At 34.1% G+C, this 25,532-nt stretch overlaps 1 protein-coding gene across 3 annotated transcripts; it reads left to right on the forward strand.

Annotated features, from left to right (window-relative positions):
- Positions 1–518: 518 nt before the first annotated feature.
- Positions 519–19,707, forward strand: LOC145600704 (histone deacetylase 15-like). 3 transcript variants are annotated; one of them, XM_081656587.1, is made up of 18 exons: positions 519–801; positions 909–1,040; positions 1,174–1,450; positions 3,962–4,038; positions 6,436–6,511; positions 6,663–6,727; positions 8,973–9,028; positions 11,011–11,134; positions 11,222–11,347; positions 11,439–11,489; positions 12,193–12,261; positions 14,960–15,068; positions 16,805–16,908; positions 17,014–17,096; positions 17,187–17,232; positions 18,873–19,044; positions 19,364–19,430; positions 19,548–19,707. In XM_081656587.1, exons 1-18 carry the CDS (start codon positions 799–801, stop codon positions 19,573–19,575), a joined length of 1,665 nt encoding a protein of 554 aa, XP_081512713.1. In that variant the 5' UTR covers positions 519–798; the 3' UTR covers positions 19,576–19,707. The 3 variants fall into 3 exon arrangements, with proteins under 3 accessions (XP_081512713.1, XP_081512711.1, XP_081512718.1); XM_081656585.1 differs by having other exon boundaries at positions 19,364–19,707; XM_081656592.1 differs by having other exon boundaries at positions 16,829–16,908; positions 19,364–19,707.
- Positions 19,708–25,532: the final 5,825 nt, after the last annotated feature.

The following is a 25,532-nucleotide window of genomic DNA, read 5'->3' on the forward strand; positions in this document are numbered from 1 at the left end:
GAAATAAAAACATTTGTTGCAGATAATAGGTAGCACCCAATTATGACAAATGTTGCAGATAATTGAATGCCGAGGGAGTATATGTTTTCAGTACTTGTATTAGTCATGTACAACTATGTTTTCAAGACTTAAATTTTTATAATTGTATTTTAAGTTTTATAAGTTGAATTAGATCCTAAAAACTTACAATATTTTTTAATTCAGAGTTCAAAATCGGATCCAAATAACTACACAATAATTTGAATTGAATTTAATAAAAAAAATATGAATTAGATTGAATTTGAAAAATTAAAAATCCAATTTTATTTCAAAATCGAATTGAATTGGATTTGACATAATCCAAACTAAAAGCGAAATCGAAGGAACACCCCTACATTCCAATCTCTCCCCCCCCCCCCCCCCCCCCCCCAAAATTATGCTCGTTTAAAAAAATACTGTAATTTTTTCAAAAAAAAAAAAAAAAAAAAAAAAAACTGTAATTAAAAGAAAAACTCTTCAACTTCTCATCTCATAGTATTAAAATTAAGTCATCAGTTGCTGACCTGCATGTCTTTCTCTCTCCTCCAAAACCGGCGTCAATTTCACCGGTGACATCGTCGTCGTTTCGTTGTCTCTGTCAAAAATCCACCATTTCAATCGTCTCAACTTCACCTACAAAACCCCCTTAATCTCTGCTAACAATTCAATTTTGGCTTTTAGGGGCAATCACTCAAACCCTAGATCTCAATTTTCGATATTCACAGTTGTTCGTGCTCTTCAATTGATGAAGTCGAAGGCTTTGAACGTATCTATTAATTAATGGTGAATTATTTTGCTTAAAAATTGTTTTTATTTATTTATTTATTTATTTTTATTTTTTAAATTTATTTATACATGTATTTTGTTGCTAAGTTGGTCAATGTGAGCAGGGTGCTGAATGCAAAATGATATCAGAATCAGCTGAGTTAGTTATTTGCCAAAATGGAACTGATGAGCAGCTTAATGGAAATATTGACACGGCCACGAGCACGGCGAGTTTTTGCTCTCGCTCTGATGCAAAGGTATTTAATTTGCATCTGTAAACATATGTGGCATACGATGTACAACTAGTTACTGGCTCGGGCGATGCCCAAGTTAGTTAGTTAAAACAATATATTGAAAAGATTGTTCATTGGTTGTGTTAATTTGTTGTAGAAGAAAAAGGAAAACTGTAATAGAGAATTGACCCTAGAAGATCTCTGTAATAACCCGGATGAATTGATTGATGATGATGAAGATGATCTTGATTGGGAGCCGTTTCTCGTTCGAAGGTGGTCTTGCATCAATTGCACAATGCTTAACCCAGATGGTGTTGTTTTGTGTGAGACATGCAATGAGCACAAGGAATCTGGAATTCTTAAGCATGGATTTTTTGCTTCACAAGTGGCTGCTCTTTCTCCACTTGACTTGCAAGTGAAAGAAACCTTTACAGGTGCGAGTTTGTTGTGCATTTTTTTTTCTTGGACGTGTAATTAATTTTATCGTGTTTAGTTGTTTAGACACAGTTGAATGGAGATAAAAGTGAGAGCAACAATGAAATGGGATTTGGATTTTCAAAACTTAGACTATGTTTGGTGCACTAGACGACTTTTGATGTACAACTATCTAATTATTTTGTAAGTACCAATGTACCATCATCAAAAAGTAAATTTGATTGTCGATGTGAAATCATTATATTAACTGTACTTCATTGATTCATAAAACTAAAGTATTTAGAGAATTTCCATGGAAATGTGAAATTACTACAAACAAGTTAGTCAGAGAATTTTCACGGAAATGTGAAATTACTCCAAACAAAAGGTAATTTTTTTTAGGATAAAGCATAAAAATCTGCATGTTGATGCATTTGTAACGAGAATAGGTGAAGGAATACACGTTCTCGGATATTAATCTTATATAAGTAGGCTTGTAGGATGAGGGTGGAGTTGAGTTTACATCATTCCCTTCTTGAAACCAGAACTTTTCTTTTGTAATAGGGGGAAAAAACATACTTCAACTTAACAATTGTGAACAAGAAAGCTTCAAAGGAATGATGAAACGGGCTGCCTTTATATCATTAAGGATAGAGTTTATTTTGGGCTATTAAATAACGTTTTGGGTATGCACATAACGCTTATCTAAGTGTGTAATTTATTTCATAAAGCATAGACCAAACCAAGTTCAATGTGACACTAGGGTCAATCGTGACATTTGAAACTTGGGTGTACTTAGTCGGGGTATGTGAAGTAAGAGGGTTGCAAAAAGAAATATAAGACATGTACCCTAGCCCTCTTCTTTCGCTTGCATGGTCTCTGATTTTATAGGGCTATCACTTTGCAAATTTAGAAAGTGTCCGGGAGCATATGATAAGAGCTTAGTTTTATAGTCCTCTTCACTGTAGTTTTTTGTTATGACAATCAAAGGAGGCTTGAGTGTTTTAATATTCAGAATCTTAGAGGATGATGCATTCAGTGCACTAAAGTGTCTCCTTCTGCCATTAGCTAATAATTCTGATTTTTCCTCTGTGTTTTTATCAAAATATTTTGTTTGATACATTGGAATGAAGCAATTCTGCTCAAGTTTGTGGTCAGCTAAGGTGATTTATATACTATATTCTTGGGACTCTTCTAATTTTATTCTCTTTTGTGATTTATGAAATTTCAAGGCTAGACATAGATAGTCATATTGTCATCAGTAGAAAGAATGAGTTGAAGGCTTTCTTTCTTCATAATGTTTGGTGTGGTGAACAACCCTTGAAAGCTCAATTACCTACCTTTGTATAACGTGGCACCCCTTAAAGATGCTACAATGGGCTAGGTGGTATCATAAAACAAGTATGATAGGTGCTAGTAGAGGGGGGGGGGTATTGTTTTATTAAAGTAATTTTAATGGAGATAGTGGGTATTTTTTTTTTAATTGAATGTGAGCGTGAGACCATTTATTTATAGTAGGGAAGTGGAGAAATGCATTAAAATATTAGTGTCTTTCCTATTATAAAAGTGTAAAGGGAGTATAATTTGAGAATCTTTCACAATTGGCGCAAAGTCATTGGATTTTTAACTAACTGTAGTAACAAAACTTATAGACTTTATTTTAGTGAATCGAACATGGTTGGTATAAAATCAAATACATCCATACTCATCAAATATATCAATGCCCAGTGGCCCACTTGTTTGTCAACTCACCATTAACCTCACTTGTATAAGGTCATTACCCGATCACTCACTTAGGTATCAATATCCTCGCATTTATAGTATTAGTATATCAGCTCACCTTACATTTTCAAATTACAATCATACTCGCCGAGCATTTAATGTATTTTTATTTATTTTTTATTTTTTATTTTTATAATGACAGTCCTAGATATTCTCTCACTTATGTATATATGCATTTCACTAACGTTCAAATATTTTTTCTATAAGCATCCAATGTTACATTTCCCATATTTAATACATTTTTTCTGATATGAACAAAAATTTACATATGCTGTCATAATATTTTTGAAGTATTAGCATATCAACCCACCTTCATTTTCAAAGTAAAATAGTACCCGCCAACTTTAAAAAGCTATTAATTTTTTGAAATGGCGGCTCTAGATTTTTTTCCTACGGGGTATATATTGATAGGAGTTTTTATCGCTTAAATCTTGTTGCTTGAAAAACAATTGCATTGCACGCACTATGATTTATGTTTTGACTGTTCTGCACCAAATTGGGGTCCCTTTGATTGCTTCGAGGCCCTATCCTGGTTGATGCACTATAATTTTTTTTGTCATATGCGGAAGAGCATATATGGATTTTTGTAGAATGCTTTCGAAATCTCTCTAAATGTGGTTTGTTGTAGATGAGTCCTTGTGTTAAATTAATTCGTTGGTTAATTGGTTTGAAAAGCTTGTATTTTAGAATGTAATTTCATTGTTCTTCTCTGAAGTTGTGATAAATTTCTTATGTTTCAATTTCTACAGAATCTGTATCTGATATTGCAGCTGCTGGGCACTCCACTGCAATAGGTTTTGATGAGAGAATGTTATTGCACTCAGAAGTATGCTTTTACCCCTGATTATCACGCTCTTCTAGCTTTTGGTAACTAGTTCTGTTTTCACTTATGTGTTTTGACATCATAGCTAATATATATAGTCCATGATTTTTTTTGGATGTACAAATCCCTTAGCTGGCTTACTGAGGTGATGTTGAAATTGCAGTATTTGGGTTATATAGGCCTGGGTATTGGCATATGCTTGCTTTTCACTATTGTCACAACAATGTGTATTTCAGTGCTCAAAGTGATGTAGTATAATGCTTTTAGCTTCTTTGAAATTCTTCTTCAACTCTTTGAATAGAAAATTGTAATACTAGCTATTTGCTATATAGCTCTTAATAAGTGAGCTTATAATACTGGCTATTTGCTATATAACTTTCATAAGAATGTCTTAAGGTATTTAGTGCAGATGTATCGTGGATGTTTTTGCTAGAGTATTGATGTATCGTGTGTTTGTGTGTGCATGGGAGGTGGTTTGTAGGTTTTGTAGAGGTTGGATGGCTGGAAGAGTTCTCCCTGGGTGGCAGGATAGCATCGTAATTCTTGTTTAGCATGCTCTTTATTGTCTCTCTTATTATCTGTTTGGGTAATGAGATACACCTGCTGAAGTGGGATCTGATTTGTCAACTGAAAGTTGGAGGTCCAGAGATTGGAATGATGGTCTATTTTTTTGTTCCAAGTATGCTAGTTTTGCTTGATTGATGCTTGTGGTGTATTGCATTTGAATTCCCTTTTGTATCACATCATCAGGAGGAAAATCTGGATTCAAATATGGACTGTCAAAGAATAGGGATGCACTTTAGGCTAATAGTGCTTACATGTCCGTGGAAATTGGTTTCTTTCATGATCAATGCTTTTATTTTGTGCTGTCAGTTTTGTGATACGTGTATGCTGATATATTATCTTTGGAAGGATGCTTAGAGAGAAGACCAGTTTACTTGTTTCTATTTTCATTGTCTTTTCTTCAATTTTCTGTCCATTTTTTTTACCCCTTGGTTGTTTAACCTGGTTACGATGATCCCCTTGTTTTGTATCTCGAATTGGAAGACTGAGGTTCCTGTTCCTCTTGCTGTGAGAGCTTTTGTAAAGATGCTAGCTTTGATTAGGTATTTTTTATTTTTTTGAAACAAATCAATTCATTAATAAAAGCCATCCGACATCTACAAATGAAATCTAAATTAACAAATACATAAAATTGAATCAAATTAGGGTTTCCTTCATCAGAGCTACGATCGTTGAAAAGATCTTGCATTGTGGTACATCTCTCGCACACATCGCTGGAATATACAACCTTTTCGGAGAGACAGTCTAACGATTCGTGGTACCCGTAAGGATGATTCTCATCTGATTCGCCTGAACGCATTTAAAAATTTGACAACCGTTGCGATCCCGAACAAATCTTTACCAAAGAACTGACAATAGGGCAAAAGATGATTACTTTTTTGATGAACCCTAACATACAAACAAACCCTAAACATAAATAAACAACTAAACTAACAAAAAACTACGACTCCACCATAGGGAGACGGACGGATATCTACACTACATGTGTAGATTTATTGAAATCTAAATTGCAAAACTAAATAAAAATAAGGGAAGAGTCGGAAATAGTCTAATTTCCGGCTTAAACGGCCAAGATTTTGTAGAAACCCTAGAAAATAGGAGGAGAGAAGAGGAGAGGAGAGTATAGGAGAGGCGCACAACCTTCTTTTTTTTAGGTATTTTTTATTTTGTTGTTGTTGTTTGATTAGTGCCAACAGAAAACCTTGGCTTGTGTATCATGCTTCATTTGGTGGTAAATGTCTATTTGGAGGAAATTTTTGGGGGAGTTGTTTCAAATGAACTCTGAGGGGTTTAGGTTGATGAAAGAAAATTAGCTACGACTCATTGCTTTTATGAAAAATTGTGGTTTCTTGTTAGAATGTAATTGATGTATCTTCTCAGAGGCCACTCTTGCAATGACTTTTGGGATAGTGTTATTTATTTAGCTCCTTGAGTTTAGGGGAAATGGGACTCACTGTAATTTTATCTTGATTTAGGACGTCTTGTCAACCTCCAACGTAGACTAACTTTAGTATATACATTCCATAAATTATTTTTCTTTAAACAAACTTTTTTTTTTTCTTAATCATTCTTTTCCATGCTACATGCGCATTTGTGGCCTTGCAGAGCTAAACTCAGTTCAATTTAAAAACAATTAAGGATAATTACCCGACAAGAATCGCCCTCGGCCAAAGTGGAAGGAGGTGGTCACCCTTCTTCTAGGAAAAAACTACTGCTTGCTTGATTGATTTGAAAGAAAGCAAGCCGTTTTCTAAAGGATGCTTTATAATGAATCTTTGAATGTTTCTCTTGGTTTTTCCTTGACAACTGATCTTATTTGTTGGTTTATGGCAATAGGTTGCAGAGAAGGTCTATTCTCATCCAGAAAGACCTGATCGTTTACGAGCAATTGCCGCTAGCCTTTCTACAGCAGGTCCCGTATTGCACTCTTCTTACATTTGGTTATGTCTTCTTTTCACTTCTGGTTGTGATGGATGTCGGAGCATGTTTCACTAATACTTTTTAAATTTTTTTTATTTTTCATTATTAATTTCGAAGATATTGCGTATTTTTGGTGTATGTAGGAATCTATCCTGGCAAATGTCGTCCTATTGGTGCTAGAGAAATAACTAAAGAAGAACTATTGAAGGTAATCATTTACTTATGATATGTTGCTGTAACTCTTTAATGCCTTTATAGGTGCATGCTTCATTTCCAGCATTTCTGCTAGTAATCGTACAATGTGAACTGTGGATATGTTTCAATATAACTGGTTTGATTGTGATATCTCTTTGAATGGTCTTGCTTTTGTTCCATTGAACATTTGAGAGTAGGACATCAAAAGGAACTATGTTCCTTGAAAAGTGAAAAAAATTCCTGGAAAAGTGAAAAAATTGGGGAATTGAAAGGCTTGCTTGAGGAACATGTTAATAAATATAAATACGAATGCAATACATTGCTCAAGAAAAAGGCTGGTCTGGTAATCTGGAATGATGTTTGTACTTTGCCCTTATTAGGACGTGGTTATTGTAGGGGGTAGAGGGCAGTGGCGGATCTAGGAATTCTAACTAGGGGTAGCATAGAATAATAAGGGGAAAAAAATGAAAATAAAAAAAGCTCTATATTATATACTAGCATTATCATTAGTCTTTAAATTTTAAAAATTCATTTTTGTTATGAATTTTCATTTAACGAATATGGAATAAATTATATTCTACTTATGAATATGATCAAATTAAAAAGTATTTCATAGGTTTAATAGTATATTTTTGTATGTATTCCTCTGAATTTATTATTCAAAAGTAAATATAAAACTATAAAATTATTTTATTTAATATAAATTATTGATTTACTCAAATGAAACTAAATAGTAAATATATTGATTACTTACCAAATAAATATGTGCATTGAAAAGTGGAACAAAAATGGGAAGAAGTTTTATCAAAGAAGGAGTTTTTAAGAATAATATTTTATTTTTTTTGACAGGAAGAATAATATTGTATTATTATTATATTTGGTATTATGTACGGTGATTAAAATAATTAAAGTATAAGTATATATATTTTATAATTTAAAATCTTAAGATTCTACTAATTTGTAAGTTTTTATAACTTAAATGAGAGTTTTTACAAAAATTATATTATGTACAAATTTTTTTTTTTTTTTTTTTTTTTGAAGGAAATATTATGTACATATATAACTATAGTTAATTTGTTTCAAAAAAGAAAAAAAAAAATCAATCTAAGAGGCCTGTTTTTTTAAGAAGGAAATCATAAAAAGAAAAGGTTAGAACTTAATAGACCTGTTTAATATAAACATGTCTATTTTCTTTTAACTTGGAAAGAAGCGGGATTGTTGGCATTTATTATAGCAGACTTTAAGAGAGCAGTTATTTAAGATAACAGGTCTCTTTAAACTTCTTCTTTTTTTTTTTTTTTTTTTTTTTTTTTTTTTTTTTTTTTTTTTTTTCATTCAGGGGTAGCATGTGCTACCCCTTGTGCCTTCATATATCCGCCACTGGTTGAGGGGCAAGTGTTTTCGTCCTATTTATAGACACTTGAGGTTGCCTCTCTTTTCTTACTTTCTTTAATTCCTTGGGTAGTTGACCTTTTAGGTTGATCAAGAAAAATCTCTACCAGTGCAAACACCATGAGGTGATCCTTGGGTTGTTATTGAAGTTGTTATTTAGTTATGTTAGATGTATCTTTATTATTCCTATTCGAAATGAAAACTTGTATTCATTGTGAACTACATGATTTAAGCTTATGTAAATTAGTCACATGTCAGTAGCAACGAAAAACATTCCAATATCAAGTTCATTTTCTTACCTAGCGCCTAGCGGACATTAAAGGTTCATTTTCTTGTATAGCAGATTGAATACAATGCCTAGTTATGGCATCAGAAAAGAAGAGAAATAATAACAACAACAATAACAATTTACTTATGTCAGTAGCAATAATCATTATTCCAGTATGCGAGTTCATTTCTTTACCTAGCTGATAATAAAGGTTCATTTTCTCGTATAACAGATTGAATACAATGACTAGTTGTGGTATAAGAAACGAAATAGTAGTAACCTATTGAGCTTATGCCATTATCTGTGGGTGGCAATATGACCGAGTGGGTTAGATGTCTTGTATAGTTGTACATGTACCCATGTTTGTTTCTTTTCCTAAAGCTTAGCTGTCTAGGTAGGATAGGAAAATAAGATGTATGATGTACTCACTGTTTTCTGATTTCTGAATGTACTTCTAGATTTTGGCTCTTACATTTTTTTTTTTTTTTTTGATGGATGAATAACCGTTAGCTAGTCATAGCCATAATATTTTGCATTTTTACAGGGCCATCTGTTCTTTTCTCTTATTGAATCATTGTTGCATGATGTGTATCTTCAGGTACATACTATGGAGCATATAAATGCCGTCGACGTCACCGAGAAAATGCTTTCTAGGTCTGCTTCTGGCCCTTGTATCTCATATTTATTTTTCTTTATCTTTTTTCTCTTGGATCTTGCATTCATGTATTGTCATTGGATAAGGGTTTTCATTCTCCAAGTTTCCATACCTGCTGTGTCCATCTGTTTTTTTGTTAGAGATGTGTAGGAAGATGGATTCTTATCTTCATAATATTTCCTGAGCTGAAGTATCTTTCACAGCATTTGCTACTTTGTAGCTGCTGCTGAAATGTAATCTGTCCACAGATTATTAACTATAAACCTTTTGGACGAGCTAATTGAGTAATATTAGATCTCCTTGTATGTATTGTCCATAGTAGGATTTGGTAGGAGTGGATGCATGCAGCTTGGCTGGTTAAGTTGAATGCTAAGTTGATTTGGGAGGAGTGGATGCATGCAGCTTGGCTAGTTAAGTTGAATGCTAAATTATACTTGTCTAATCTTAGCAATCTTCATTTTATATAGAATACCTAGTCCCTTTCATTCATGTTAAGCCCTATTTTTATCTTGCCTTGTCTGAATTAAAAGGTAACAAAGAGCTGCCAAAAGGCATCTGTGTAAGCTTTGAAGATTTGAATAATCAGACTTTATATGCATAAAGTATAATGGTTAATCATTTCCATTTGATTCATTTCTGTATCTGAGTAAGATCTAGAGGTTTGAATCAATAGACTTCTTATTGATAGTGGTTGAGCCTTTTTGCTTTGCTTTTTTGAGTTCTGTTCAATATTTGCGGCACGTGACATTCATATGGAAATTGCATTTGGGTTTGGCAAATTCATACTATCTGTATTGTTTGCAGATCTTCAAGCCTCTCTAGTTCTTGATCTTGTAAAACTCATTTGCATATCCTGAGCGAGTGGCCCTTTGGCGTGTCACTTAGATGCATACACACTCTTAGTTAAAAAATTAATGGCAGTGATTTCTGTTTTAAAGAGTACTAGTTTCTTTCCCTTAGACTTTGCTTTATCTCATTAATTAAGTACTATCTTAGGAAAATAAAAAAATAGCTGTATCTATATTTGATTAATATTTTAATTTTGTTAATTGTCATGTACAAGGAGTTTGAGACATGTCAAAAACATTTTACAATCTTAGTCTTAAAAGGCATTAGGTGCTCTTAAGTACCGAGGCGCGGTCTTGGCCTTTTGGGTATATGGAGAACTTTAAATTCCAAATTAATCAATTCTAGGAAAAAAAAAAAACACATTTTGTACTCAAAACAGCATAATAATTATACCCGCCTTTGCTTAGGAGTGAGAATTAGCACTTCTGCTGCTTTGTGGCGTGAGGTGCATATAGGTGATTTGTCTTTTTCTTTACAAAATGTGGTTAAAAACGCATCTGGGTGATTTTTACTCAAACCTTATGGAATGTGTTGCACCTGAAGGTTTTAAATAGAAGGTTAAGAGAACAAGCCCTTCATATGTCCGATCTTTCAACTTGTGGTTCTGAAGTGTCTTCTGAGTGGCATTTGGTGCGTTGTTTCTGGGCTTGTTCCCTGCAGCATTTGTGTATACCTTTATTTATGTGTTTAATAACCACGGATATATATGTGAGTTGTTGGAGAAGGATAAGCAAAGCTAGATTGGTTACATTTGGAAATGCTTCTTCTGAGAAGACGTTGACTAGTGGAGTCATGTTTTAAGGGAATGAATATAAGATTTCGTTAACAAATTTCTCAGGTTAATATATTCTTCTTGTTAAAGATATTGTATGGTTAACAACGACTGCTAATTGAGCATTACTTATATTTTTTGGCATGTAAGCCAGGCCATGCAGGACTCACAACCTTCACTTCTGGTTTTTGCCAGCTATGTCTGTTCATGAATCATGATCATCTTCTATACATATTCAATCTCATAGGTGTACAAAATTATCTTTTGTTGCTTGTTTAGATAATTAATACATGTATTAGTTGGTTGATTACTTGAAGAAGTATGTTTTGCACTGACCAGTATGTCATCATCAATATTCAGCTATTTCACTCCTGACACATATGCAAATGAGCATTCTGCGCAAGCTGCAAGGCTTGCAGCTGGTTTATGTGCTGATCTTGCTTCTGAGATTTTTTCTGGACGCGCCAAAAATGGATTTGCCCTGGTAGAAGTTCAATTTTCTTTGGAGTTCTTAGAAATTTGATACCTGGAATCTGTCACTAAAAGTGCTGTATTTAATTTGATGCATCAGATTCGGCCTCCTGGTCATCATGCTGGTGTACATGAGTCCATGGGTTTCTGCCTCCACAATAATGCAGCAATTGCTGCATTAGCTGCTCAAGTTGCTGGAGCCAAGAAGGTCTTGATTGTTGATTGGGTAATACTACATATTATTGTTTCCTAGTTGCCAGACGCTACTTTATGTGTAAGATCTTCAGGTGCTAATCATTTTTTTGGGGTGTGTGCAGGATGTACACCATGGAAATGGTACACAAGATATATTTGACAAGAACAAGTCGGTGAGCCCTGGAGAGTTTAATTTTGATTTTTCTGCTACTCTTGTTGATACCTCTGAGTGAGCATATTCTTGCATGCAGCTCTTACATGCAGAACAGTATGGTTGTTTAAGACCTCTTTGACTGTGTAGCTCTTTTTTGTATGCCCTCTTTTATCGTGTAGATCTTGTTTTGCTCAAGCTAGGTTATATTTGTGTCACCTTAAAAATAGTAAATCTAAAAATAAGAAGTAAATTCAGTTTCAGTCAGTAAATATCATTTTTTTAAAAAGTAAAAATCATGACTTCACATAACAAAATATACTTGTGAATTATTAAAACTAATTTCTAATCTGTAAAATCAGTTGCAAGAAGTACAAATCAGTTTTATAAAGTAAAATCTGTTAAATTTGTAAAAATATTCACTCCGGTAGAGTTTTGGTGTAGAAAATCAGTTTAATTTGTTACTTGACTTATTATTTATTAAAATTGAATCAATGACTGGACTAGTAATAATATTCAAAGTGTATGTGAAGTTACTCATGTTTTTCTTTGTGCTCCTTGGTTAACTCAAAAAATAATGGATTTGTGCAATTAAGCATCTTAATTGTTTGACAAAGCCTAATAGAAGCATCTTCAGTGGCCTTCAATCCTTGATGCTTTTTTTGTTCTTTGTTTAATGGCGCTGCTTGATATAAATTTTGCATGAAACATTTGACTTGTTGCAGGTTTTGTATATTTCGCTGCACAGACACGAGGGAGGCAACTTTTATCCTGGAACTGGGGCAGCCCATGAGGTATTTTCTTGTTTTGGTCCTTAGTTGTTTTTGGTGTAATGCTATGAAGCACAGATTAATAACAATGAATTGTGAGAAACTAGGGACAGGATGCAGAAATTGGGTCATTATAGATAGATTATAAAGTTGCGTCAATGAGGATGAGAAAGTTTATTTGGTGACAAGTATTTCTTTCACAAAAGACAGTTTAGAACAATCGAGCCTTCCAACCAGTTGTATGTCACTTAAGAGACATAAGCTTGAGGAGAGAGGGTTGTTGAACATAATTCTATATGTGTCCCTCAACCTCTTGCTTTCAATAGTTCACAATAGTAGCTTTTATATTAGCACAAGATGGAAAACTATGAACTATGAGCAACACATGAAAAACTCATGAAAAGCCTGTGTATGCCTCCAGTCATGGGCACAGAAGATATTTTAGCAGTAAATAAGTTAGGTGGACCTATATATAGTCATGGTTTCATGCACAACAAGATGTTGATTGGCTAGTTTAATCATATGTGCCAGGGTTGAAGATGGGGGTGGGTCTAAGGGTATTTGATGTGTTAGCTTTGATGCGTGCATGTATTGGATGCATGCTTTAATCATATGTGCATGTGTTGTGCTCTAAAAAAACATGTATCTTTTTTTATTTATTTTTTAATTATATATATATATATATATATATATATATATATATATATATATATATATATATATATATATATATATATAAGTGTGGATGTTGTGTTTTTGGTTTTAAAAAGCACGCCTCAGTCCAGGAAATGGGCTTTAGCTAGGCGAGGCTCAAAGGCACGCGCCTCAAAGTGCCTTTGTGTCACGGTCCGGGAGTTTGGACCCCGAAACGTGCGGCGCGCTCTAGCCTTTTGGCAGCAAGAACGCTAGCCTTGAGCGGAAGAGAGCACAAAGCAATACAAGCAGGCAATTAAATCGAAAGAGCACTCACGTCTATTTGGGCGACGGAGTGCGGGTGGACGGGGCTTGTGACGGCCGATACTTCAAGGCAGGCACAAGTGGGTCCGAACCACAAGTTCTTAGTGCATCAAGTTGGTTTGGAGGGGAGTTATTATGCAAGTAAGACACAATATCTATAAAGGTCTAACAACAAATAAGCATAAGAGCAAGGCAACACTTGGTAGAAGGCTTAAGATTTCATTAATCATTCACCCTCTAAAGAGCTTTAATTTGATTACAAGGAGAATCCCTAGTGAACACTAAACTGACAGTAACACAATAATGGGACCTCAAGCTTAGAAAACATAAACTAGACTCTAAGAAAGCATCTAAAGAGAATCTAATACATCAAAAGGAGTTGGATTCTAACACTTTGGTAAGGCGCGCCTTTGCGCCTCAAGGAAAATAACTAAGATTTAAGTTATAAATTGAAGAATGGACATTTTTTTAAATTCAGACTACCTTAGCTTTAAATATATCATTATTTAATTTATTATGAATCTTTTTAATTGGTATTAAGTACTATCAAAGTAAAAAATAATTTGAAATAAATATATAAATACATGCGCCTTGCATGCAAAAGGCGCTCGCCTTCGCTTTGCGCCTCGCGCCTAGGATGCGAGGACCATTTGCGCCTTGGTGCGCCTTGCGCCTTTTAAAACTAAGGTTGTGTGAAGCTCTGGTAAGGAGGCTTGGAGAGTGGTAAAGTGATGGAATCGTGAGGTGCACGGGAAGACCAAAGAAAATTTGGAGGAGGTGATTAAGATTGATAAGAGTCTTTGGGATTGTGGAAAATATGCGTTGGATAGGGTGGAGGAGAAAAACACCGAGGACATGTGTTGACATAATTAATATTATATATATCATTGTGTTTTGCAAACTCTATTTATATCCTTTGTTAATTTTATGTGTTATAACTTGCATGTCTTTCCTTTCTTTAAAACCTTTAAACCCTCTTATAAAAAAACTTTTCAAATTTTATTTTCATATCCTCTTTTTGGGTTTCACTTTACATTTTTATTTTTATGTTTTATTTTTATTTTTATTTTTATTATTATTTTTTTTTTTTATAATTTTTTTTACCCCCAACGTTTCCCCGTCCAATTTTATATTATCATTTCTCTCTTTCTTCATTCAAATTTATGTGGACAATCCTTTATCACAAAAAATGTTGGGATTAAATCTTTGTTGCCATTGTATTAAGGTGGGAATGTGTAATTTATTGTTGGAACTTTGTTAGTGGTGTTTCTTTCTTTAGGCAAGGTTTGTGAAAGATTTTGTCTAGATGTGTCATTTATTGTGGGAACTTTGTTGTTGTTTCTTTCTTTAGTGATAGATTCCATTTACCCTTTTGGTTTAAGATAAGGAGTGCACAACACCTTGTTCAAAATGGGGCTACTTTTACAATATGGTACAAATATAAACTCCATAAGGCTTGTAATGATTGTCATTTTCCTCTTTTGTTTAATGCGAGAGATGCAATGGCACCAAAGGTTACTTTGCCCTTGAGGCAATCTTTTTTTGTTTTCTTGAGGGCAGAAGAGCAAATATTATTTGAACCATATTGTCAATTAAGCGCCTAAGGTCAAAAAAACCATAAAAAGATGTTCAATGGTGTTTATGAGTATTATGATTACAGTTTTATGCGGTAGATCTGAAGCATAAGCCTGAGATGCCAATATTCTAATTTGTCATGCCTATTTGTACTTTGTTCATAATTCAAGAACCTAATTTTTTTCTGCAGGTTGGTACCATGGGTGGTGAAGGCTACTGTGTGAATGTTCCTTGGAGCTGTGGAGGAGTTGGTGACAATGATTACATCTTTGCATTTCAACATGTCGTGCTTCCAATAGGTGACTACCAAACACTACCAATAGATAAAAAATACTAATTAATGCTTACAATTTGCAAAGCACTGTTATGCACCTACCGGCACCATAGCTTCCCATCAGAGCCACTTACTCATGACGCGAGTACCCGATGGGAAATATGAGAAATATAAATGAAAGTTGTTATGCATACTGTGGTGTCAGAATTCTGTTAGAACTTAGAAGTGAGAGAAATGGGGAATGTTAGGAATTGAATAAAAAGAGAGATGGGTAAGGCCAGAAATTGTAGGCTTCCACATAGTTCCTCCGTTAACTATTAATTGCAACAAAGAGGAATTATTTGTGTAACATAAAATATTCTTTGTTGCAATTAATATTTAACAGAGGAAGTATAATTTTCTGAACAATCCTACTACTCCCTCCTTCTCTGCTACTTACCCTTTTCTCAAACCTCTATGTTGCTACCTGGTAAAATTAATATTGTTGATACTTGCCTATACTCGTGCTGCCAAACTAGATGCTTTTCCCATCCACTACTTGGTGTTGGCACATCCCTTCTGCTGTCTGCTCTGCTACATGCTCAGGGTGTTGTATGAGCTGCTGCTTGGTTTGGCATCTACTGTATGTGAGTAGCACAGTTTGCGGTTGGAATTTGTCAGAGGAGTGTCCCAGCCTCCTGAGACTCAAAATTTTGGAATTTTGTTGATACAATCACCCCCATCCATCCTTTCCTTATTTTCATATTTTCTTTAACATTCATCTGCAATTAATTTTTCACAATGCTCATTTGTAACAAGCACACCACTTACTCTGAAATATTTTCATGTCCTTAGATCATCTTTAAAGAATATTGAGTTTGGAATAGATCAACATAGGTAGTGCTATTGTATCAAGCATTTATTTTGGGAAATGGTGCAGATTAAATGCAAATCTAGGGATTGTCCATTGGTACACTGACTTGGCTTTCTTGTATTGATTAGTCATTCACTCATTCTATTCAATGTATTCTTCAATTACCCTAAAAGGGCATGAAAATTATCATATGCGTATCTAAAAGGAGACAGAAGTTGACTTTTAAATATTCTGAAGTTACTTATTCCTTTAACTATTATGTCAGCTGGATCCTTGGACATTCATCTATTACGATGAAGTATATGGATTTATGCAAGAGAATGCTATGATAATGTTCTCCAAAAATTCTAATTTTAAAAAGGCTGTGAAGTCTTGCTATTTTGTGCAACTGCTGTGCAGTTATTGTTTTGCACCAATTGCCTTAAGATAAAATTAAGCCGTGAGAAATTTTTTTATTTGATGTTTTCATCAGTGTTTCCCGGACTCCAGTACAAGGCTTGATTATAAGGTACTTGTCCAATTTGTCATGATCCATAAATTTGTTGCATGGGGACTTTGTTTTTAATTGTGGATTTGGTACTGGAATGACTTTTATATGATACTTGTTACAATTAACTTTTACACGGATTTCCCTGGTTTGTCATTTTTACTCGTTAAATGTAAGCTTGCAAGTTTAACAGCCCCAAAAGATCACATTATACAATTCCCTAAGTGAAAATATACTACAGTTTACCATAACTTTTGAAGAATTTATCTTCAGGCCGCTTTGAATGACTGTTGATTATAAAGAATTAGGTTAGACAGGGATGAATCCCCTGGTGATCTTGATGACTTTTTATATTTCTATCCTAAAGTTATATAAGAGTGCTTATGAACATTTTTCTTTGCTGTACTAACATTTCTAATAGATCTTGTAACCTTTATATTTGCAGCCCAGGAGTTTACCCCTGATTTCGTTATTATATCAGCTGGATTTGATGCAGCAAGAGGCGATCCACTTGGTGGATGTGATGTGAGGACTATGATACTCTCCTAAAACCTGTAGGATATAATATTCCCCTCTCATCAGTCATGTCCTGAATTCCTGATATTAGGTTTGCATGTAAAATACTTGTAGGTCACACCTGCTGGTTATGCTTGTATGACTGACATGTTGAATAGCCTTGCGGGAGGAAAGCTGCTTGTAATACTGGAGGGCGGGTAAGTGGTAAACTTGTTTTTCGGCCTTAGTTGTTTTTTTTTAAAATTATGATAGTTACATGGTTATGCTTCATTTGATTCTGATTTCAGGTATAATCTGCGATCAATATCGTCATCTGCAACAGCTGTAATTAAGGTACTTTTAATGTAAAGGAAATACGAGTATATATGATTGTTTTAGCATGCATGCAGACTATTTGAGATTGAGATGGGAGTCAGTTTGATTCTTAGCTATTCTTTGATAGCAATACTGTTGAGGCTCAGGGGTCTAAGATGTTGAAAGATACTTTTTAGCTGATGTACACAGGAAAAGGAAGTCTGAGAAAGCCCTAGAATCTGACGGAAACTTGTTGCAGTCTTGAGAAAAAACGCTTGTAAAGTACTTGATGAATTAGAGATCCGCCTCCCCCTTACCATCCCCCTCCCACACTCATTATCTATGATAGACACCTTGTTAATTGTATGACTTGGTGCAGTAGGAATTTGGTATTGATGTCATCTGGACTATTAAACTCCCATTACTAATTAAAAGCAAATTTAACTCCCATTACTAATTAAAAGCAAATTTCCGACATACCTACGTTACCCCTTTGATTTATCGTTTTCCATGTTCTCTTCCAGCAACATCAAACATCAACTTCCCCCTCGGCTCCTCCCCTTCTCTCCACCTCGCTTATTAAACACCCCCACCCTCTCCAACGACGCATCATTAATACAACGAATAAGCTAGCTTAGAAGTGTGCAATTCGGACTCCTAGCACCTTGTTTGACTGATAATTACTGAGACCATTCAGAATAATAGTCTAATACCCTTCTGAGTCTTATTATGCTTTGGGATTTAAATCGTGTACCAAAAAGAGTAAATCAGTTGTTGCAAATGCCTCTTGCCCTGATGGCTTGACCAATGATGTCATCTTAGGTTCAAAAAACACCACGCGACTTTGCAACAACAAGATTTACTTAAATTTCATTCGAAAAACCCTAGCAATCCGTCACATGGCCCATTTCACCTTTTCTTATATATATTTTTTATTTATTTTTGACAAAAATCAATTTATTTTTTATACGTAAATAAATTGTGACTAACCTACAAAGGGATTTTTCATGAAGTAAATGAGAAGACAAACTGCCTGTGGAAGTAATACAAATTAATGCGTCTTAAAAATGAGATTTGTTTGATTTTGATTTCTATAATATTTGTTGTTTAGCTTAAATCAAATAAATGAAGTATAAAACATTAAGCTACCTGCTCTTCAAAGATTCTTGGCTGGTTTTGGATAATTAGAATATGGAAATTAGTGAATTTATTATTAAATGAGCACTTTTGTGCACTATTAAATGCTGCAAGAAGCATATAGTGAAACAGTGCCATATGTGGATGTAAATTATAGCTACATCAATAGTTTGATACTGAGTATCTGTGTTATCATATAATGTGTGTCTGTGTGAATGTTTTTTTATGATTCTTTCCCAATTCTGGTATTTTTGGACTGCTGTTTTTACTAGAACTTTCCCATCAATTATTTCATTGTAAAGTAGGAGACATTCAAATTTACCTTTTAGCCTAATCGAAAAGTAAGAATTTATATATGTGGCCAGATTGCATTAAAGCTTGTGATTGGAATGGCATCACTGTGTTGCTCACAAAATTGTAACTTCATGCCTCTCTAGTATTAATGTTACATATATGGAAGTATTTAGTAATGTCCAAATGAGTTTTTATTTATTTATTTATTTGTCATTTTATTTTATTTAATTTATGTTTGATATCTGAAGGTTTTGCTTGGCGAAAGACCTGAGAACCAATTTAAAGGTATTGCACCTTCCGCAGCTTGCATGCAAACTGTCTTGGATGTTTTGAATATCCAGACGAACTTTTGGTCAAGTCTCTCTTCCAACATCATGAAATTGCAGTCATGCTGGGAATCATACTTGGCTGGAAACAAAAGTGAGTTTGAAACTTGTGAACCCAGTATAGATTAGTCTATTTACAAAATTTCCTATCCCCCCCCCCCCCCCTCCCCCCCGTTCCAAACAAAGAAAAATAAATTTAGAAATGAGGTGAATTGGCATCTTCTTAGTTGCTAGAATCTTTGGTATATTAAAATTTTAATGTGGGGCAGTTTAGTAATAAAATAACAGTCTTTAGTTGGGTAGTTTGAGGATCATGTAGCATGTTGGCTCAAGTTTGCCTCTGGAGTGGCCACAGTGTTTTCAAGTGTGCCAAGCATCTCTAGTCATCCATATAATTTTTGTGTGTTTTGCAGGAAAAACTAAAAAAAGAAAACATCGAGTTGTAGCACCGCCTATCTGGTGGAAATGGGGAAGAAAAAGGTTTCTATATTATTTACACCGTCAGCGGTTTCGTGTTAAGCGCTAGTCATTTCCAGAAACTAGTGTATTGCTAATTTCTGCTACATTTGTTCTCTGTTGATTTCTCTTCTTTTGCAGCGCATACATGCAGCTAGATGGCCCTTAAAAGTTTAGTTTACATGGTTTTTGGGTAGGATTGTCCATGTAAATATATTTAGGTGTAGTTAAGCTGACATTGTCACATGGTTTGCTCATTATGTTTTGGTTAATTAGTTGATTTTATCTCATGATTTGCTTATCATGTTTGTGTTTTTTTTTTTTTGCTTTGCAATTTTATTAAGAACCAAGGAACTTGCTGTTAAAAGCAAGACAATACAGCACAAACACTAAAGAAAGAAACTATAACAGCCACTTTTTCATCTCCATCACACCTACAAGCAACATTGAACAGAATACGCTTAACAATGATATCTAGCTCTTCATTCTTTTGCCTAAAGATTCTAGTATTCCTCTGATTCCAAACATGGTAAACTGTTTCAGCAAAGCACACAGTGTGATAACAACTTGGGTAGTAGTTTTCCTGCTCATATTAAGAGCAAGGAGCAGCTCCTCCTTAAAACACAGACTACTTCTCTATATCCTGATGCAGTGAAGGACCTTCTGCTAGATATTAGCAGCATAGTCACAGCGAAAGAACAGGTGGTCAATAGATTCTGGTATACCAGACTGACAAAGCACACGATGAATGGAGCACTGAACACCCCAATTAATAATCCTATCTGCAGTAGCAAGTTTGTTTTGGCAACTAACCAAAGAATTAAGAGACTCTTTGGGTTAGCTTTAGAATTACAGTTTACTCTTCTCCAAGGCACCTTCTCAAAAGTTTCCTGCAGCTGCTTATACAGTTTGCCAATTGAGAATCTACCTTTAGTCGTGACAGAATCCCAATTAGCATCTCTGAATGATATCTCTACTATGCATAATCTTCTTCAAAGCCCAAGAACAAGAACTAGGAATAGTAAACAGATCCTTACCTTTAGTATAACAGCTATCAACCCGTCTCACCTAAAGCTTGTCCTTTTTACGAGTAAGAGCCCATAAAATATTGCAATAGCAGCTTTATTCCAAAGTTGAACATTTTATTCTAGCCACCAGCGACCTTGGGGAGCATCACTCTTTCCCAATCCTCGAGAGCTCATCTAGACATGTCAATACCCCCAGTCCACAGCAATAAGTCCACAACAATAAGACTGAACTTCCGTGATAATCTTTTTTGGCATGACAAAAATTTGACACCAAGCAGTCTGCATTCCGAAAAGGATGGGACTTAATAAGCTGCAATACACCTGCATAACTCATGAATTTGCTAGTCCAAGATTTAGCTCTAGCAATTATCTTTTCAACAATCGGCTTACATTGAGAGTAACTGAGCTTTTTCAAAGATAAAGGGACTCCCAAGTTTCTAAATAACAGCTCACCAATAGGAACATTAACAATTCCCAGAATATCTTCTTTAACATCATTAGAAATACCAGCAAAATAAATACTACCACTGTTAACGGTTATTTGCAAGAAAGGGGTCAACGCGGACTCCTAGACAAGACTTCTTAAACATGATTATTGAAAGTAATGGGCATGTAATTAACTACATTGATTTTTTAAAAAAAAACAATTACAATTAAAGAGAACATCCCAGAACAACCACCACACGCCACCCAAAACCCACAAACCACCAGCTACGCCACCCGCAACGCACCGGCGATCACCCACAAACCACCGAAATCCACCCAAGAATCACGAAAACCACACAAAAACAACGAAAACCACCCTAGAACCACCAGATCTAAAACCCAAAAAACCAAACCCATTCACGAAACTACCCCCACGAACCGCCCAGAACCACCACCACCGACACCCACCCACGAATTGAAACAACCATCCGCGAATAACACCCACCCACAAACCACAAAAATAAGCCACGAACCATAACTTCCACCTAATCTATCGAACCCACCCACAAACCACCAACATCAACCCACGATCTAAGATGATAAATGACGATAATGAAGAAGGTGATGAGAGATGAGAGATGAGAGATGAGAGACGAAGAGGGAGGAAGATGAGAGATGATGATCGAAGAAGATGATGATGATGGTGAAGATGGAGATCTAAAATTAGAGATGAAGATGGAGGAGAGAGTTGGTGGGTAGATGATTAATCTGATTTATTTGGGGGGAAATCTTAGATGATTAAGTTAGATTAGAGTTATAATAATTTGTAATTATGTGTAGTATTATGTGTTAATAATTTTTAAATGAGGGTATTTTGGTCATTTTATCAGAAAAAGTTACTATATTAGGAAAGAAATAGTTTTGTTGCACATAATAGGTAGCACCCTTTTTTGGTAAATGTTGCAAATAACTATTAACGGAGGTAGTATTACTCTTATCTAGGTTTTGCCTCCAAACCTGAAACTTGAGAAAATTTCATAAAAGCCATCATTAAGAGTCCCAACGGACTCCTTGTTAGCTTGAGCAAACCTAAGAAGATTGTCTGCAAACACCATGTAGGTCAAATTGAGCCTCTCACATCTAGGATGATGATTAAAATCCGGGTTGGAAGACAACTAACTCAATACAACAAGAGAGGTACTCCATTCCAATAGCAAAAAGGAATGGAGACGTAGGATCTCCCTGGCGTAGACCCTTTTTTGCCATGAAGGGCTTACAAGGGAAAAACCATTGATCAAAATTAAGTAAGAGACTATAGCTAAGCACTCCATAATCTAGCCTATAAATTTCATAGGAAAATCCAACTCTTGCAACACAATTTTCAAAAAGGCCCATTCTATCAAGTTATATGCTTTCTTTAGATCCACCTTTAAAATGCATATTGGGAAATTATGAGCTCTGCCATAACCTTTAATCAACTCAGTGGCAAGAAGAATATTGTCTGCAAAATGTCTAACCGAGACAAACCCAGCTTGACAATCACAAACCACCTCAATAATCACTTTCTGCAACATGTTAGTAATGATTTAAGATATTATCTTGTATATAACAGAACAACAAGCAATCGGTCAAAAAGATTTCACATGAGAAGCATTCTCAATTTTTGGGACTAGAGTAACAAGTGTAATATTAATATTACGAGCCATTCTTCCAGTGTCAAAGAAATCCAAAATAGTAGTGTAAATATCATGCTTAATGATATGCGGCGACTTTTTAAAGAGGAAAGAATTACACCCATCAAGGCCTGGTGCTTTTGTATCATCAAAAGCTTTGACAATACTATCAATCTCATAAATAGAACACAGGAGCACAAAGAGAATCAGCTGCATCTTTAGAAAGTCTAGTCCCAGAACTAAGGGCAGAAAGATCAGGCATATGAATAGCATCTGCAGCAAAACCTAAAAGCTTCTTACAAAAGCCAACAATTTCATCTGAAATGCTAGCAGGGTCAGAAAGCAGAATACCGGCAACATTGTACAAAGATGTAATTCTGTTAATATGTCTTCGTTGCTTAACAGGAGCAAAAAAGAATTTGCTGTTAGCATCTCCCGAAGCAAGCCATTTTATCCTTAATTATCTACTACCTCCGTTAACTATTATTTGCAACAAAGGGGTATTATTTGTGAGATATAAAATATTCCTTTATTGCAAATAATAGTTAACGGATGTAGTAGATAATCTTACTATGTTTTATGCTTACTAGTCATTGGAGCATGATGTGCGCATGCTCCCCCAATCTTGTGAAATTAATCTCGCCAAGTGGTAGCGTGGTCTGATGTTTAAGCAATGTATTTTTGTATGAATATTTATTATATAAACAAAGATAGAGGTGAGTGCTCTATACTTCATAAATCATATAGAATAATCTTCATATTCTCAATAATTCATTTTAAAAGTTGTGTTAACTAGTTTAATTCCTATTCACTACACCCCCTTTTAGCCATTAATACCTACCCCCTCCCTGAAATTACAATAAAACTCTTACCACACCCCACTAACCATACAACCTGCACAGCTGCACTTACCCCCCCACTAACTAACCACGGTAATTGCAAAAAAAAAAAAGAAAAAAAAATCAATAACCTTATTTCAAATCCATTTTCGACAAATTCTCTCTCATCAAAACCAAAAACTCACAAGAAACTCACTACAAATTGCTTCAAAATTACTGCAAATTGCATCAAAAGTTCCAAAAATGTCTGACATTCGAGATTAATTTCTTCAATCGCAACTAGATTCCAAAAAAGAAGAGTAAGACTTTGTTCATTTTAGTAGAATTTTGAGTGTAAACCCTAGATTTTATATTTTAATTTGTGTTTTGATATTCTAAAACAAAATCTACTATGATTACACTTATTTTTGTGCAAAATAGACTACAATCTACTATATTTGGTGGTATTTTTGTAGAAACGAAACAGAAAAGAACACTTCGAAGGTTCCGTCGGAGAAGACGGTTGCTGAACAAATGTTCATTTTCATTTTGATAGATGTTTGTTATGATATTAGTATATGATCATTTACATTCTTACCTTACATCTACTAGGGTTCATTATTGAGAGAAGATTACCTTAATTTTGTTTATGATCTTTACATATTAATGAATGTTTACTGGTATTTAAACATATGTTTATTTGAATGTAAATACGTACATGTTCATTCTCATATTGAAAATATCCACATAGACTATAATAATACATGTTTAACTTCATATATAAAAATATATGCTCATGAGCGCCATTTGAATATTATATTACATACATTTTAGCTCTAATATTGATAGATGCTTATTCGAATTTGATGTATAGAAGTTCATTTGGATATGTGTATATTCACACATATATTAATGTATGTGCATTCACATGTCAAAATATGTTCAAAAATAAATCACATATTGTTCATTCATCATAAACCTTTGATGATTCTATTTTAGAATATGATTCTATTTTAAAAAATGTTCAAAAATAAATCACATATTGTCACTTACATTATGGAGCTATATAATTCTTAATTGATTTTTTTTTTAAATGTGTATAAACAGTGATGACGATGATATTCCTATACAATCAAGAGTGAATACAATACAATTGATCCTCAACTCTTAAAAGATATAATAACAAGTGTCCTTGTTGAAAAAGACATGTCTGCAATTGCAAGGTATAACAATAATTTATAATCATATATTATATGTTCATTTTGACATGATGTTTTTTTTGAAATTCTTTTGACACATATATATATGTCTATGGTTTCATTTAAGTATACAAAAATGTTCATTTCACTAACACTTCGATATAGATTCTTTAGGTTCATGTAACATAATTGAAAGATAATGTTCATTTATGAAATTCAAGAATATTCATTTTAGTATGTAGTTTTGTTTATATGCGGCCTAAATTATAAAGTTTCATTCCTTTGAAATAATATAATTTGATCATATATGAAATTCAAAATGTTCATTTATATATAAAGTACTGTTCATTTTTAAATACATGTCTGTGTTGGTTCATTTCAGTATGCATATATGATCTTCCAGATCGAGAGTAAGGAAGACAACTCTAGAGACATGTAAGTGTGTAATCTACATTATTTGAAAGTGTTTATTTAATTAGTCACTTACATTATGGAGTTTCTAATTGCTAATTGATTTTATTTTCTTTTAAAAAAATTGTGTATGAATAGAGATGACGATGATATTCTTATTCAATCAATAGTGGATAAAATACAAAAAGAGCGCCAAGCTAAATCTCATATAGTTGATCCTAAACTTTTAAAGTATATAATAACATCAAGTGGTCGGTCCCGTTGAAAAATATATGTATGCAATTGCAAGGTATAATGATCATTTATAATAGACTATATGTTCATTTTGACATGACGTTATTCTTAAAATTCTTTTGATATGTGTGTGTGTGTGTGTGTGTGAGAGAGAGAGAGAGAGAGAGAGAGAGAGAGAGAGAGAGAGTGTATGGTTGTTCCTTTAAGTATACAAAAATATTTATTTGAATAACACTTTGATGTAGATTCTTTAAGTTTATGTAACATAATATAAAAATAATGTTCATTTTTATATAGATTTGTGAAAACGTATATTCTAAATTCTATATAAAAATTT

This window comes from Chenopodium album, chromosome 2 (assembly GCF_948465745.1).
Source record: "Chenopodium album chromosome 2, dcCheAlbu1.1, whole genome shotgun sequence".
Taxonomy (NCBI): Eukaryota; Viridiplantae; Streptophyta; class Magnoliopsida; order Caryophyllales; family Amaranthaceae; genus Chenopodium; species Chenopodium album.